This window comes from Magnolia sinica, chromosome 12 (genome assembly GCF_029962835.1).
Source record: "Magnolia sinica isolate HGM2019 chromosome 12, MsV1, whole genome shotgun sequence".
Classification (NCBI taxonomy): Eukaryota; Viridiplantae; Streptophyta; class Magnoliopsida; order Magnoliales; family Magnoliaceae; genus Magnolia; species Magnolia sinica.
The window spans coordinates 71,588,971-71,603,622 of NC_080584.1; the positions used below are offsets into that span (position 1 = coordinate 71,588,971).

At 39.3% G+C, this 14,652-nt stretch overlaps 1 protein-coding gene across 1 annotated transcript; it reads right to left on the reverse strand.

Annotated features, from left to right (window-relative positions):
* Window positions 1-749: 749 nt before the first annotated feature.
* On the reverse strand, window positions 750-14,187 carry LOC131221655 (calcium/calmodulin-regulated receptor-like kinase 1). The gene is made up of 9 exons (XM_058216952.1): window positions 14,057-14,187; window positions 12,709-12,977; window positions 11,790-12,158; window positions 7,504-7,657; window positions 6,232-6,358; window positions 5,733-5,818; window positions 5,140-5,211; window positions 3,918-4,121; window positions 750-1,255 (listed from the first exon to the last, which is right to left on the reverse strand). Exons 3-9 carry the CDS (start codon window positions 12,101-12,103, stop codon window positions 920-922), a joined length of 1,293 nt encoding a protein of 430 aa, XP_058072935.1. The 5' UTR covers window positions 12,104-12,158; window positions 12,709-12,977; window positions 14,057-14,187; the 3' UTR covers window positions 750-919.
* Window positions 14,188-14,652: the final 465 nt, after the last annotated feature.

Below are 14,652 nucleotides of genomic sequence, written 5' to 3' on the forward strand. Positions count from 1 at the left end.
ACCTTCAATTTCTCATAGTATGCAAAACAAAACAATAACAACAGTTTATAGGTATTTCATCGAACACTTGGTAGGCAGCATTATAATCAAAATACATGGGTAGTTTTATCATGTAACTGATCCCGCGGAGTATGTATGCACCCGAAAGAACACTTTGTTAAGTCATTTAATCAAACACTTGGTTAACCGAGTCAGCGAATTGATTCGATCCGAGTTCAATTCGAGTTGAGGTTCGATCTGAGTCGATTTGAGCTCAAACAAGCTCAAACTCGGCTCAAAATATTTTCTAGCTCCAAAAATAAGCTCAACTCAGCTCGAACTCGGTTCTAAACCGAGTTGAATCGAGCTTTTTCAAGTCAAGTCGAGTGAGTTAACCAAGCTAAATGGGCTCGTGTACAGCTCTACTTCCTAGTATTTAGATCTATCATTTCTGCAGGCTGATTTCACACAAATCAATAGAATAAAATCCGACATGGAGGCATGCACCCCACTCATGAAATGTCCTAATGGTAGGAACAAGAATGAGCCGAGTAGCCAGCCTGACCTAACAAACCCTACTCAGCTTTGGTCTGGGCTGGACCTACTGGCTTGGCCCATGGCCTGGGCATGGCTCAACTGATATTTGAATTGGGCTTGGCCTCAAGTCATTTTAGCCTGCCATTGTAGGCTCAAGCCCAGCTCATTGCCACCTACCAAATTGAACTGGATTTTCAGTAGGGTTTTACCTAAACACAATGCAACAAGAGACGAGAAAACAATTTAACACTTTTTCCTTTTGAGCAAAAAGAATGACTGTACAAAAACTGTTATGTTGTTATGTTACAATGAATTTGGGATCTATGCAACCATTAATAAAATCAAACAAAAACAAATCCACAACAACACAGATAAGTTTTTTTTTTTTTTTAAGAATCTAATATCAAACATCAGGTTGACCTAGTGTGCTGTCGACTGATTCTTCTCTCTGATGCACAGACGTCGGAGTCAGGACCTCCGATTGGTCCATATCGATCGTGACTTCCTCCACTGTAACAGGCAGGGCTTGCTTCTGATGCTTTCGACTGTGCCGCATCTTAATAATCCGAGTGAGCGACTGAACAATGTCTCTCATTGGAGGCCGCTTCCTCACACTAAGGTTGATGCACTTGTATGCAAGGATCGCCATGTCATTGAGTTCTTGCGTGTTGTATTTCCCATCTAGACGGGAATCGGCAATTTCCTCCCACCCGCCTCTCCCTTCAGTGTCTAAAGCCGCCTACTCAAGAGCAAAACATCAGAATGTTATACAATTCATACTGAAGTGAATGCATCGTATCTATTAAACAAAGAAGGGGAATGATGATAAAAATACGTTACCTCCATGGATGAATAAATCTAGGTTGCTCATTTCATGGGCCCCACAAATGAAACCAGTAAATAACCATTCTAAATGAACTTCTTCAAGGGGAAAATAAGGGATGGGTACAAAGAACTCCGCTGCAAACGGTTCGTTTTCAATGGACAAAAGTCCTCCATTTGAGCAATTGAATTGGGAATGTAGAACTGGTACGATTTTGGGGGGCCTGATCATTTACAAGGTGGGGCCCTCCAAGTGAACAGTCTACAATCTACAGTGTGCCATATTCCATGGAGTAGCATGTGACAATTTCATTATATTTTGAGTGATATTAACATTCCTCCAAAAAATATGTACATAAGCACATAACATGCACATGCAAAGTGAATATTCACCCCGGCAGGTTTCTGTTTCGGTGACAGATGGGGCATCTCCAATCTCTATGGACCTTCCAAAGAACAATGTTCCAACCATAGATGCCGTGTGATTAGCCACAGATGAGAATGAAATTGTTAGCGAGAAATAAAATTTTAATTAGGTAAAAATGCTGTGTCAAACCACACACGCACACACAAATGCACCTCAGTGGAAGACGCTCTGCATTTCAACTTCAACACTGAAGTCCTGGGTTTGAGTGCCACTGTGGGGTGTGAGCGTGCGTGGGTGGGTGGGTAAAAAAAAAAAGTATACAATACAGTCACACTAAAATGCATGTGTTTGTATGGAGGAGATCAAGTGCCTTCAGAAGCATAAAATTTTTGTGCCTCGATATTGTGCACCATACATGTGGCAATGTATGATAATCCAAAACATGATCCTATCAGCTCTCCCATTGATTAGCCTCAATGAAAATTGCCTTCATTAGACAACTCCTATCCATCTAACAAACTTTCCTAGATGTGAGTCATTGCTGATTTTTGCCTTTTAGTTTCCTTTTGGGTACCACCGATTAAAGGGTCAAGATCGTCCAAACAGTGATTTTTGGTCCACAGCCATTCACTTGGAGCTGTTGAATGAATGGTTATGATCTCATCCATCTATGCCACATTTACAATGTAAATCTAAAAATCAGTGATTCCTGTCAAAATCAGGCCGAGAAACTTGGCTGAGTCAACTCAACTCAGGATCTGCCCATTGACAGCCCTATGAGGGTGACTCCTGCCCCGAATTGTCAGGGCTCGTTGAATCAGCTCACTAGCTGATTTTACTTGACCTGACTTGCAGTGACCAAGCTGAGTCACTCACCCACTGATCCTTCCTTTTTTTCCTTTGTTTTTCACCCCCTTTAATAAAAGGTAAAAGGAGACGTCAAGTTTTCAACTGACAACCTCAAGCAAGAAGCAAATGTATGTAGCCAACTCAACAAGAGTCGTGGAGTTGTTCATTAGGCTATTTTATATACCTTAACTCATAATTGTTTTAATATTTACTACTATTATTAATTATTTTATTTTATTATTAAATATTGAATACATTCAATTAAGACTTGTTCAACTCTTCTAGTCAAACGAACCTGACTAGACATCAATTCAACTCAAGTTTTCGGCTTTTTGAAATATGGTTTGCGACAATGACATGGAGGCTCAGAACTTCCAGTGTTATCAAATGCACTGGATCAGCTCGTATTTTTTGAACGAATGTATTTTGTATGCCCATTGGTTATGGACGAGTTAACGAGGCATTTACAGGAAGAGGACCCATGGTGTATTTGTTTGCAGATGACAGTTTTGATTGACGAGACAAGGGAGCATATGGAATGCAATTTTATTACTAATAGGGCAGAGTTAGGACTTGTGTAAAAATTATAAAGCGCAGATGGTGGCTTTTCAAGAAATTAAATTGCAGGTGGTAGATCAGCGGCTAATAAACTGTGGAGTGGAAGATCAAAATAATGGGCAGCCCTTAACACGGAAGGATCAGCAGGCGGCATTATTATCATTTGGTATACAAATATTTTTGGTTTCAGTATTATTCCGTGAAATCTTCAAGTTATCAATGGGTGCTCATGTCAGTTTATGGTCTGTCTAACCCGAGGAATAGGTCACTTCTGTGGAATGAGTTGGATGTTTGCCAAAATAATTGGAATCTGCCATGGTGCATGGGCGGCGATTTTAATGCTGTAAGGTTCTCGTATGAAAAATTGAATGGTAACTCGTAGCATGAAAAATTTCTCAAAATGGATAGTCAGGAATGAAATGGTGGATTTACCGATGGGAGAGGTGAAAATTCACGTGGTCAAATGGTCAGGTCAATGCTATGAAACCAAAGTTGGATCAATTTCTTGTTTCCTTGGATTGGATCAAAAAATAACCTCATAAAGATCAAAGAGGCCTGCCAAAACCAGTGTCTGATCACTGTCCGATCATTTTGGAAGTGGAGGAAGAGGATTAGGGCCCTCGTCCTTTCAAAATCGAACTCACATGGTTACAAGTGGACAGATTTGCGGAGAAAATTAAAGAATGGAGGTCATCTTTCGAGGTGGATGGATATGCAGGTTTTCAGCTATTCCAGAAATTGAAATTGTTCAAAAAGAAAATTACTATGTGGAATTAACTGGAAACAAAGAGGCAAGAGATCTTACAAGTTCAACATAATCCATCAGACCCTGTTGAGGATTCCTGCCCGCTATCAATTCAAACAGCAAGACTCCAAAGCTGTAAATATCACTTTTCTTAGTGAAGGTCCTCGTTGATACATACTCGGGATCGAGATAGCCAAAAGTTCCCCTGACACTAGATGCATGTGGGTTTGCAATTTCTTCCCTTGAAAGCCCAAAATCAGCCACCTGCTCAACAGAGTTTTTGTCCGTCACTCATATATTATTTCATCATTTTTTCATATAAAAGCCTGAAACTTTTAAATAAACATTTCAATGCATAGATGTTATGATGCTGCTGTGTCCATCTACTTTTACATGAATACAATAATCAAAATAATGAACTATGGGTGCTAAGCCACAGGAATATCGAGTTTGCTGATGCCAAGATGGTTATATGATCCAGGCAGTTGGTGGTGGGCCACACATTCGATGGTGACACCCCAGAAATCTTCCAAACTAGAGGATCTTTGACCTTTTCCCATTTGACAAAGACTCATTTTGGTATTTTTATTCCCAACAGTGTAATTATAGCCACCAGAGGGGATAGGATCTTCCAATCTTCTACTCTTTTTTTTCATTAGCAGGGATGCCTCAAAATTTTAGCTTCCGAGATCAGAGGTTTGTGGGGCAACCCCATCCACTGTCTAGCTCACCAGACCAATGGTCTGGATCACCGAACTATGGAGCCTTAAGGTACAGAATCCTGCATATCTGAAGCTCCAAACCCTATAGTTCCTCTTGTCAACAAAGCCAATATTGCCAGATGTTCTAGAAGACAATAAATTACCACGACCAAAAAAAAAAAAAAAGATTCATAACTAATTTTCGCAAGGAGATTAATCATTTTAGCTTTGGCAATAAAATGCTCAATCAAAAGCTGAAGATGGGAGTATTTCGGCTCCAAGGCAAAAATGACACGGACATAACCAAGTTCTCTCGACATGATAGAATGCTATGAGGAATTTCTTTTGCTTCATACTTTATAAGCAATAGAAATAGAGAACTGATCACCTACAAAGAGACCTATGTTTTTTTTTTTTTTTTCTGCACCTTCTAAGTTTTCATTTTCACTTGTGCCCTTGAAAATATTGTATATTGAAAGGAGAAAATGCTTGTAAACTAGGTCATAGGAGAAGTTAGCTGATGGCTGGTTATAGTTGATCAGTTCTCATTGAAATATAGAGCCAATAGAAGTGTTACATACTCTAGCTCTCATGGACTGATCCAACAGTACATTGGAAGATTTGATGTCCCGATGCACTACAGGTGGAACAGCCTGCAGTAAGAAAGGAAGTTACCCAATTAGCACAATCACTATTTCTACCAAAAATGGACCACAATAGATAAATAAATACAATTTTTGTTTCTTAACAAAACCCTTCTAAGGCCACTGGAGTAGGATTCACTCATCACACAGGCTAATGTCAGATGTGTGTGGGAGATCTGGACTGTTTACCAGATGGGCCCTGCCAAATATGTGCCTCAGCTAAAAAATCAGCCTGGTAAACAGATAGGCTACAGTTGTACCACAAATGTGTATCGTTCGCATTTTCCTGACCATCAATTGTTTTGCACACATTGCCTGCCTGATGAGTGGACCAACCCAAATTTTGGGTGATGCCACATACATGGTGGGGCTTGCCTGATGAACTACACACTTCTCACACACATGTTATATGGACACGTGCTGTGATAGTCGGATGTGAGTCCTACTCCATCAAGAAGCCTTCACATCTGTTTGTACAAAATTTCCAGTAGTTGATCTTTGTGTTTTCTGCAAATAAAATGAAATTGTACCCCATCATGAAGATATTCCAAACCCCTTGCAACATCTAGTGCTATATGAACCCTCAAATCCCAACTCAGTGGCTCATGTGTTTCACCTACATAACCGATCATTGAAGAACATGTCACATCTAGTAGTGTTATTAATAATAATAAATAACTAAATAAACCATGTGCATGAACAACAGCATATTCACATCTCTGCACTGTCACATACCAAAAGAACTTTAAAGACGAAAAAAAAGGTGTGTTCACTGATCTGAATAAATGTTGAGTTGATTGCAACTAGGCCCCTGATTTGGACGACTTGGGACTGCCATACATGTGTGCCATGTGTACAGTGCCATGTGCATGTCTATGAATAGTCACACAGCCAGATTCTTTTTGTCATATGTGAGTGCATGACACATGAGTTCAAGACATGAGACAAGCCAAGGATGATTTTGACAAGTTACTCAAATCCCTAGTATTTTTCCTTTGCTACCACAAAAAGAGTTGATGGGGTACTAACTATACAAATGAGACGCGAGACTGCCGTTACACATGTAGACATATACAAGCATGTGCTGGCCTTTTTCCGCACAATAGCCCACCAAATTCACAAGGTTTCTGTGATGTAATCTCCCAAGCAGTAGAACCTGCAAACAAAGAGAAACAGGGTCATGTTTACTCAAAAGCCAAAGAAGCCTTTTGCGGAAGACCCAATTTGATTGATGAACATTAAATTAAGTCATGGGAATAAACAGCTGAACAAACAAAGCATATAGAGTAAACGGTGATATCTTCATTACTTAGTCTAAAAACAAAAGGCTAGGACTGTCAAGAAGTACCCAAACCCACGGTAACCAATGGACCCAACCCGGTTTTATGGGTCCAAGTTCAACCTTTTGGAACCATTAAGAAATTGGATTGGGTTCAAGTCTCAACTTTTTGGACCCATTAAGACTGGGTCATGTCACCAACTTAGACACAGTTACAATCAGGTCAGGTTGGGTCCAATTAGTTTTAATAGTAATATTTTATATTTTTTTGAATAGTATTGAATAGTCTAGCAACAGAATAACATTTCCTAAGCCACATGCATGTAAGAGACCTCGTTCACACTCTACACATGTCAAAGTGGCACATGTGTATGCAATCTAATACATCCATTGACCGTGTAAATGTTCTCATTTGACCTGGGCCAACACAAACCCAACTAGAAACCTAGGTTCAAAGACCTGATGGGTACCCAGACCCGGCAAACCCAAAGCCTATTAGTCTGGTACAGTTAGTCTAGGACCCAACCTGTTGACAACCCTAGCAGTAGTACTAGTGCAGAAGGTTAAAACTGAGACCATACATATATCATAGAAATTTTTTCTAATCAGAAAATCTTACCACTATATTATGTTCTTGGTATCCACGGAAGACTGATTAGCAATTCACAACATGAGGTTCATGAAAAAGAGTAACGCCAAAAGAGATGTGCTTTGTATATATGCACATGCATGGAGCTACTTTTTTTTTTTTGGTGCCACTTTCTCAAGCTGACATGAGGAGAATCATAGATGGCAGACACTTTACTTGGGCGAAGTTGGAGCTCGAGCAAGAGAAGTAGGCACATTTCTTCAAAATGTGAGGGAATCTGAAAATCTGGGAAGATTTGATACTCAACCTTTTAAAAACTGAACATGAATGCTTACAGTTTTAAAGATTGACCAATGTAATGAATCTCAAGACAGATAAGTTGCGATACTTTCTATAAACAGTTTATAAGGCCTAAGGTATTAACCAGAATTACCTCTGTTTGAAAGTCCTTCTCTCCTTGCTTGGAATTAGTGGCAAGCACTTTAACCGCAACTGTCTCACCAGTCGACATCTGAGCCTTGTAAACAGGACCAAATGCCCCTTGCCCAATCACTGATGTAAAATTATGAGTTGCTTTTTGGATTTCTCTGTTAGTGCATCATCAAAGAAAAGGCAAAATAAGTTTAACATGGCAAATGACGACATGTCTAACATAGTAGAGAACTTGTTTAGGATATATCCATGATGAAAACATAAAATGAACTTGTTTCCCCTCCTAAGCAAACATAAAAAGATTCACAGATTATGAAAAAGAATGAAACCTAATAAAGCCTTAGATGTTTGAATATGAAGTCTCTTCTCTTTGTTGCAGCATTTTGCAGTTCCACAATTGGCAACATAAGGCGTAACCAGTGTTCGAGTTGTCGGTATCGCTACAATTTTCGCTGGCCAGAGATAAAGATATAATATCGTTATCGCCGATAATATCGCCGATAACCGGAAATGCAGGAAAAAAGGGGGAAACATGGAGAAAATGGTAGAATTTTTCAGTGAAACTTTAGGACATGCATGAAGACATATATTTACATATTCATGAATGAAAAAATTGCAAAAAAAAAAAAAAATGCATTACATGATAAGTTTTCATTTAATGGAACACAAAAAGCATGCGATCCCATAAAAAATCACTTTAATAGCAATCAAAATGAGTTTATATATTACAAATGCAGCTGGCATACAGTAATTAAGACATGGTAAAAGTGAATGAACTCAAAGATACCAAATCAAGGATGGATTGGATTATCCAATTAGGTGTGGTTTTTGCATGATAGAGATGTACGCCACAAATCCACTCCTACCATCTGTTTTGAAAGGCCATAATAGGACAATGTTCTAAAAGTTAGGCAGATCCAAAAATCTGGTGGTGGGCCATCCCACTGTTTTTAATGGTGGGCATTTAATCACCACTGTTTCCCTTAGTGTGGTCCACCTGAGATGCAAATCTGTCTCATTTTGAACTCATTCCTTAAAATTATCTATCAAAATAAATGGACGACATTGATAAAATATTTATCATTATGATGCCCCTACAGAACATCGACCCATCAATCCAAAGATACAAACAAGTGACACATGCGCACCGTATAAATCAGTATGCTTATCGTACTGAGTCAACTATGCAGGGCCCATTGTGATTTATGTATTTTATCCACCCCATCCATCCATTTTACAAGATAATTTTCAGGCTTGATCCCAAAGATGAAGCATATCCAATGCTCAAATGGACCACACCATAGGAAACAATGTGAATTGAACATTCCTACGGTTGAAAAATCATTAGGGGCCACAAAAGTTTTGGATCCATGTCATTTTTGTATTTTACCTTTATCTATCTCCGTGTGATCTTATGAATAACTTGGATGACAAATAAACACCACTGTGGGCCATAGCTCTTAGGAAGGTTTCAACTTGGATGACAAATAAACTTCCCTAGTCCACCGTGATGTTTATATACATTCAAACTGTTCATGGTCCCATTCCTGCTGGGATGAATTGAAAATAAATAAATAATAATAATAATAATAATAAATAAATAAATAATACCCCGCGGATTGACTCCCACCCACTTAGTGGTGCAAGGAGTAGAGTGGATTATGTGCAACTTTAGCTTGACATAAGACAGTACAACACTTACAGTGGGGCCACGTTGATATATTTATTGTATATCTATCCTGTTCATCTATTTTAAAAAATCAATTTAGGGTATAATCTCAAAATTGGAGCAGATTCAAATCTTTGGTGGACCTTTACATAAGAAACAGTGGTGATTGACCATTAAAACCTTCTCATGGGTTACAAAAGTTTTGGACCAACCTGATATTTGTTCTTTTCCATTCATAAAGGTTTATGTGACCTTATTAATGGGTTGGATGAAAAATAAACATTACAAAAACATTAATGTGGGCTTGAAGAAGTTTTTAATGGTGGAGGTTCAACCACCACTCTTCCTTAAAATATGGCCCAACTTAGATTTCTATCTGCTTCATTTTTGGGCTAGTGTCTTACAATGATCTGGAAAAACCTATGGTCAGCATGGATAAAAAATAAATACATCAAGGTGAGCCCGCCGTGAGAGCCGCACCATCATTTGTAAAGCGTAATTGCACCGAGTTCACGCTCTCAAAAGAGAGCTTTCCTCTGCGCTGGTGTACCAAGTAGTTGGGTGCATTGACGTTGGCAAGTTCTGTGGGTCCCATCATGAGGTATGTGTTATATCTAAACCGTTCATTTATTTTATGAGCTCGTATTAAGGCTTGATTCGAAAAATAACACAGATATAAAGATCAAGTGGACCACACCGCAAAAAGCAATGGGGGATTGAACGTATACCATTGAAACCCTTTTGGGGGTCACAGAACTTTTAGATCAATATTATATTTGTTTTTCCTCTTAATCTAGGTATTTTTGACCTTATGAACAGATTAGATTGAAAATAAACTTTATGGTGGGCCCTACGAATGTTTTAACGGTGAAAATCATTACCCACTACTATTTCTGGGGTGGTCCATTTGAGCTTTGGATATGATTTATTTTTTGACTCGTGCTCTAAAATCATCTTGAAAAATGAATGAACGGTTTGGATGTAATAAATACATCATTTTGGGGCCCATTTAACTTTGATCTCCTTTGAACCGTTCGTACAACTCGGAGCTCGAGAAGCATCAGCGCTTGTCATCGCATGACACGTACCCAAGCTTCCCTTCCCTTTCGTCTCGTCTTCTCCGGAAAACTTCAATCGTTTTTTCCGCATGAAAAAAATCCCAAATCTTTCCCAAAACTTCTCTCGTTTTTCAAATCCTAACCCAAATCCCCTTCAACCTCGCTGGAATTGGGGTCGAATCTATTCTTTTCAAAGAAAAAAAAAAAAAAAAAGGAGATTTCTTACCTCTGAAAATCCGGCGCTATCGACCGTGATTGGCCCACCAAATCCATCCGAAAGCCACTCCCGCAGGCAGATTTTGAGAAAAAATGGTAAGAGATTTTTTTTTTTCTGCATCTATTTTGTTTTTTCGAAATAATAGGAAGAGTTGTCGCTGATACTATTTTTTTCCCGATAAAATCGAAAATATCGCCGATATTTCGTCGACATTAGGAAGAGAAACGAATTTTTGGTGTTTCGGTATCGCCGGTCCAGCGACACCGATAATATCGGCGATATTATCGATTTTTCGTTGACAATGGAAACACTGGGCGTAACAAAAATCAAATAGGCCTACTTGGAAATTAGACTGATCTGCCTATTACATGGCATCAAATTCACAACACCCAGTCATTTAAGCAATTTACAAGAGAATATTCCCATGGGTTTCCATCCTCTTTCCTCATCTACAAAAATAAACCTAGAAACGTCCCATGTACAAGGCAAATAAAGCATATCACACCAAAGAAGTCCATTTTTAGGTCAATGCAAATAGTTGTGCTGTGATTTCTACATCCTGCCAATAGTTGAGATGCTCAAAAACTAGATTACATCATCTCATCAACTCCACATAAGAATATGAACTGGGCTTCTCATGGCGATACATCATCTTACTTTCACCCATCCAAATCAATCACAGTCAAAACCTTCAAGCCATTGACCATCTAGTTTTAAGGAAACTAAGATCAGAAAGTAATGAGAACTTTCTTCCTTGCCAATCCTATTTGATATCTAAGTCCAATTAAGTAGTTCGAATTCAAATTAAGTTGCTGCACTAGCAACATGCAAATAGGACTAAATCGTATAAACAAAGTCATCAAAAGCAACAGCTATCATCAGCAATTGTGTGCGGCAAGCAAAGCAATAAGACCTACTTCATAATGAAGCAGCTCTTCTATATTTTTGAACTATGCTAACATTTTGACACTGGCACATACATCAGCACCACTGGAAGCTGCTCTATGTTTTCCTACAATTTTGGTAATTTTAGGCGTGTTTCAGTTTCCCTATACTTCTAAATGATAATGCTGTATTTGGACTATGTTTTAATAGATCTTCATGGACATCCCAGCATACAAGGGAGCATCTTGAAGACACCATATCCAACAGCCTGTAATTACATGTCCATCTCTGGCAGCCACTAACCCACCTGTGATAGTCATAAAGGCTAAATCATAAGCCTTCTTCTTACAAGGCAAAATGAAAACCATGAATCATCTCATAGTCCAAACACAAAGTTGAGAAATACAGCAGTACAGCACATAAACCCACAAGGTTTCTACAGAAGCAAATGGACATACTTGTAAGGATATTTGAGTATCCCAGAGACTGAGAGTACACCCTTCCTCCTAGATCCCTCCAGCCACAAGGACATCCCATTCGATTCAGAAGGTTTCGGCGATTCCTGACCAATCGTTGAGTCCGACAATATCGTACAAGAATCAGCACCATTGGCACGCATGGGAATGGCTGCGGCCCTCCTTGAACTGCTACTCCTTAGCTGTGCACGTCGTCTCTGAATCTTAATACAGAACAGAGCCGAAATGGCCAAAAGCACTCCAATTATCACCCCAACAGAAACACCAACTATCAGCCCCCAAGACACTCCTTTCATCTCCTCAGAAATGATATGACTCTAGCTTATTCAAGTATTGGATCCATGGAGAAATCTGCAAAAGTATGGATTTCAAACAAAATTAAATTGAACAAAGTGGTTTTTTTTTCTGTCTTTCGTGAACATAATAATACTGATATAAAATTAAAAACATACACATAACAGAAATCTCTACTCGAAGAATTAGCCAGCACTTCACATAAACAGAAGCACATGTACACCAAAGAATGGTATAAGCAATCAAGGTTTCACTGATAATTATGACAATGAAATACGCCATCATATCTGAAGGGAACTGCTGTAGACCACTGGAGGGGCCAGTCCCTACTCGAGGGGCCCACATATCAATGATCCCATGTCTGCCATCTGTCAATCAGAGATGGTTGAAAGACAAATAAAATAGAACCAACGGGAAAAAGCTCAAACAATTCATGGTTAGAATTGTTTGCTGTGGGATATTTTCGTTCTACCACCCATCCAAGCCATATGGATCATCAAAAGGTGGCATCTAAACATACCAAGAACTAGCCCAAATGGAAACCATGGCAATACAGGGGAAGATTATACAATCTCTCTTGTTTTAAAATGATATTTCAGCTACTTACCAGAATCAATGGATGCCGATCATGACTACATGGACACAAATCTGACTAGATGGTCTGAGATAGTGGTTGGGCGTGCTGCCAAGACACAGAAACCTTGTGGATCCAACTTAGTGCACTTGGTGTTTTGGGCAATGCAGAAAACACAACCCAGATTGAGAAGCTAGCATTTCTCCACCATTTCTGCCTGAAACGTAGTTCAGCTAAGAACAGGAATTCCAATTTCTATGTAAACTATGCAGGGATGCCAACGCATCTTGTCGACCTTCAAACTGCAAACACACAATCATACCTAAAACCATCAAATACAATGAAAATTCAAGAAGAATTCCAGACATAAATATAAAAACAAAAGCGAAAATAATGATGATCTAGCAACGTACAAGGATCATAATCTACCAGACCATTGAAATCATGTATCCAACAGCAAATGGGACATAGCCCAAAAATCACTTTGATCTGATTCTCCCAACGCATATTAACCAATGTGCAGTACACGTGTAAATCAATCCAGACAATCCAAATCGTGGGTCCCACTATAGACAGGAAACATCCAAAAAATTACCTTGAACAGACAACCAACCATCCAATCAGCCACAATCAAATAAATGGCCACAGCAAAGAAAGGACAACGTTCCAAATTCAACAATCAAATTCCCTCATCATGGTATCGGTCAGGATCGTTCAATCAACACGATTTTCAGGCTATGCCCCATCTGCAGCGGAATCCAGAGACTTCAATGATCAAGATCGACAGGAAGGTATTCCACATGCACGGTTGATATGTGCGTAAGTACCATCTACCGTAGTCTGCTGGAGTATCATACAATTTCCACCAACAAAAAACACGATCTTTGAGCAACAATTTCCCAGCTGAATCAAATAGAATTCGTAAATAAAATAAAATCCATTGGAAAATACAGAGTTTCTCGAGGCTTTCGATCAGAGCCCACGGTTCATTAATCGGACCGTTGATTTGATCCACCCTCCATGGATTACATAATGTCACCATAAATCTCCAGCCTCGGAAGATCCTAACCGTTCGATCGATGGCAGATAAACTGACGGTCAAGGAATATAACAAGCCCATAGGACCCAAGATTCGAAAGCCAAGAACGTTAAAACTGGAAGATTTCTACAACATCCCCTATCAAGTACGTGGCCCATCATATCAACGGCCTGGATCACCGAAATCTGGGCCACGAACGCATCAAACGGCTCATCAGACAAGAAAACTTCAGATCAAACTCAAAAATAAGAGAAAAAAATCAAATGGAGAAAGAAGAAAGAGATTTTTACAACCGAAACTGAGGATGAAGAAATCGATGGGAGCTGAAAGCTTCGTGACTACCTCTTTAAAAGGATCTCGATCGTCGAAGGAATCAACGGTCCGGATTTTGGATTTTGGGTTGGTGATGAGATGGAGAGAACTGGGATCTCTCTCTCTGCCCTTTTCTTCTTTTTAAATTCCAGGAGTTCGCCATGCTAAAATACTTCGTTTTGCCTATGTCGCGATTAAGAATCTACCATCTGTCGCGCACACGGGGGCCCACATGTTGAGTCGTCTGATGATCGGAACCGCCCATTATCTGGAATCTATGCTAAAATAACATCACATAAAAAGTATGCTGAAAGTATGGCTTTGATTTATGAACATTATCAATGTTGACGATTTTAAAACAATGAAGAGATTGTTTTATGGTTCGATTCAACTCTAAAAATCAAAGGATGGGATTATTTTTGATGGATGATTAACTTTTTTTAACTTATTTATCGTATGAAAGAGAAAATGGACTGTTCAGATCATCGGACTATCTAAGCATGTGGGCCCCAGAGTGGCGACAGACGCTGGATTCTTAGTCGCGACAGAGGCAAAATGAACTCGTACTGAAAAACGCGCCTTTGGGAGAGGAAGAGAGTATTTATTACGAATCTGCCAGTGGAGCC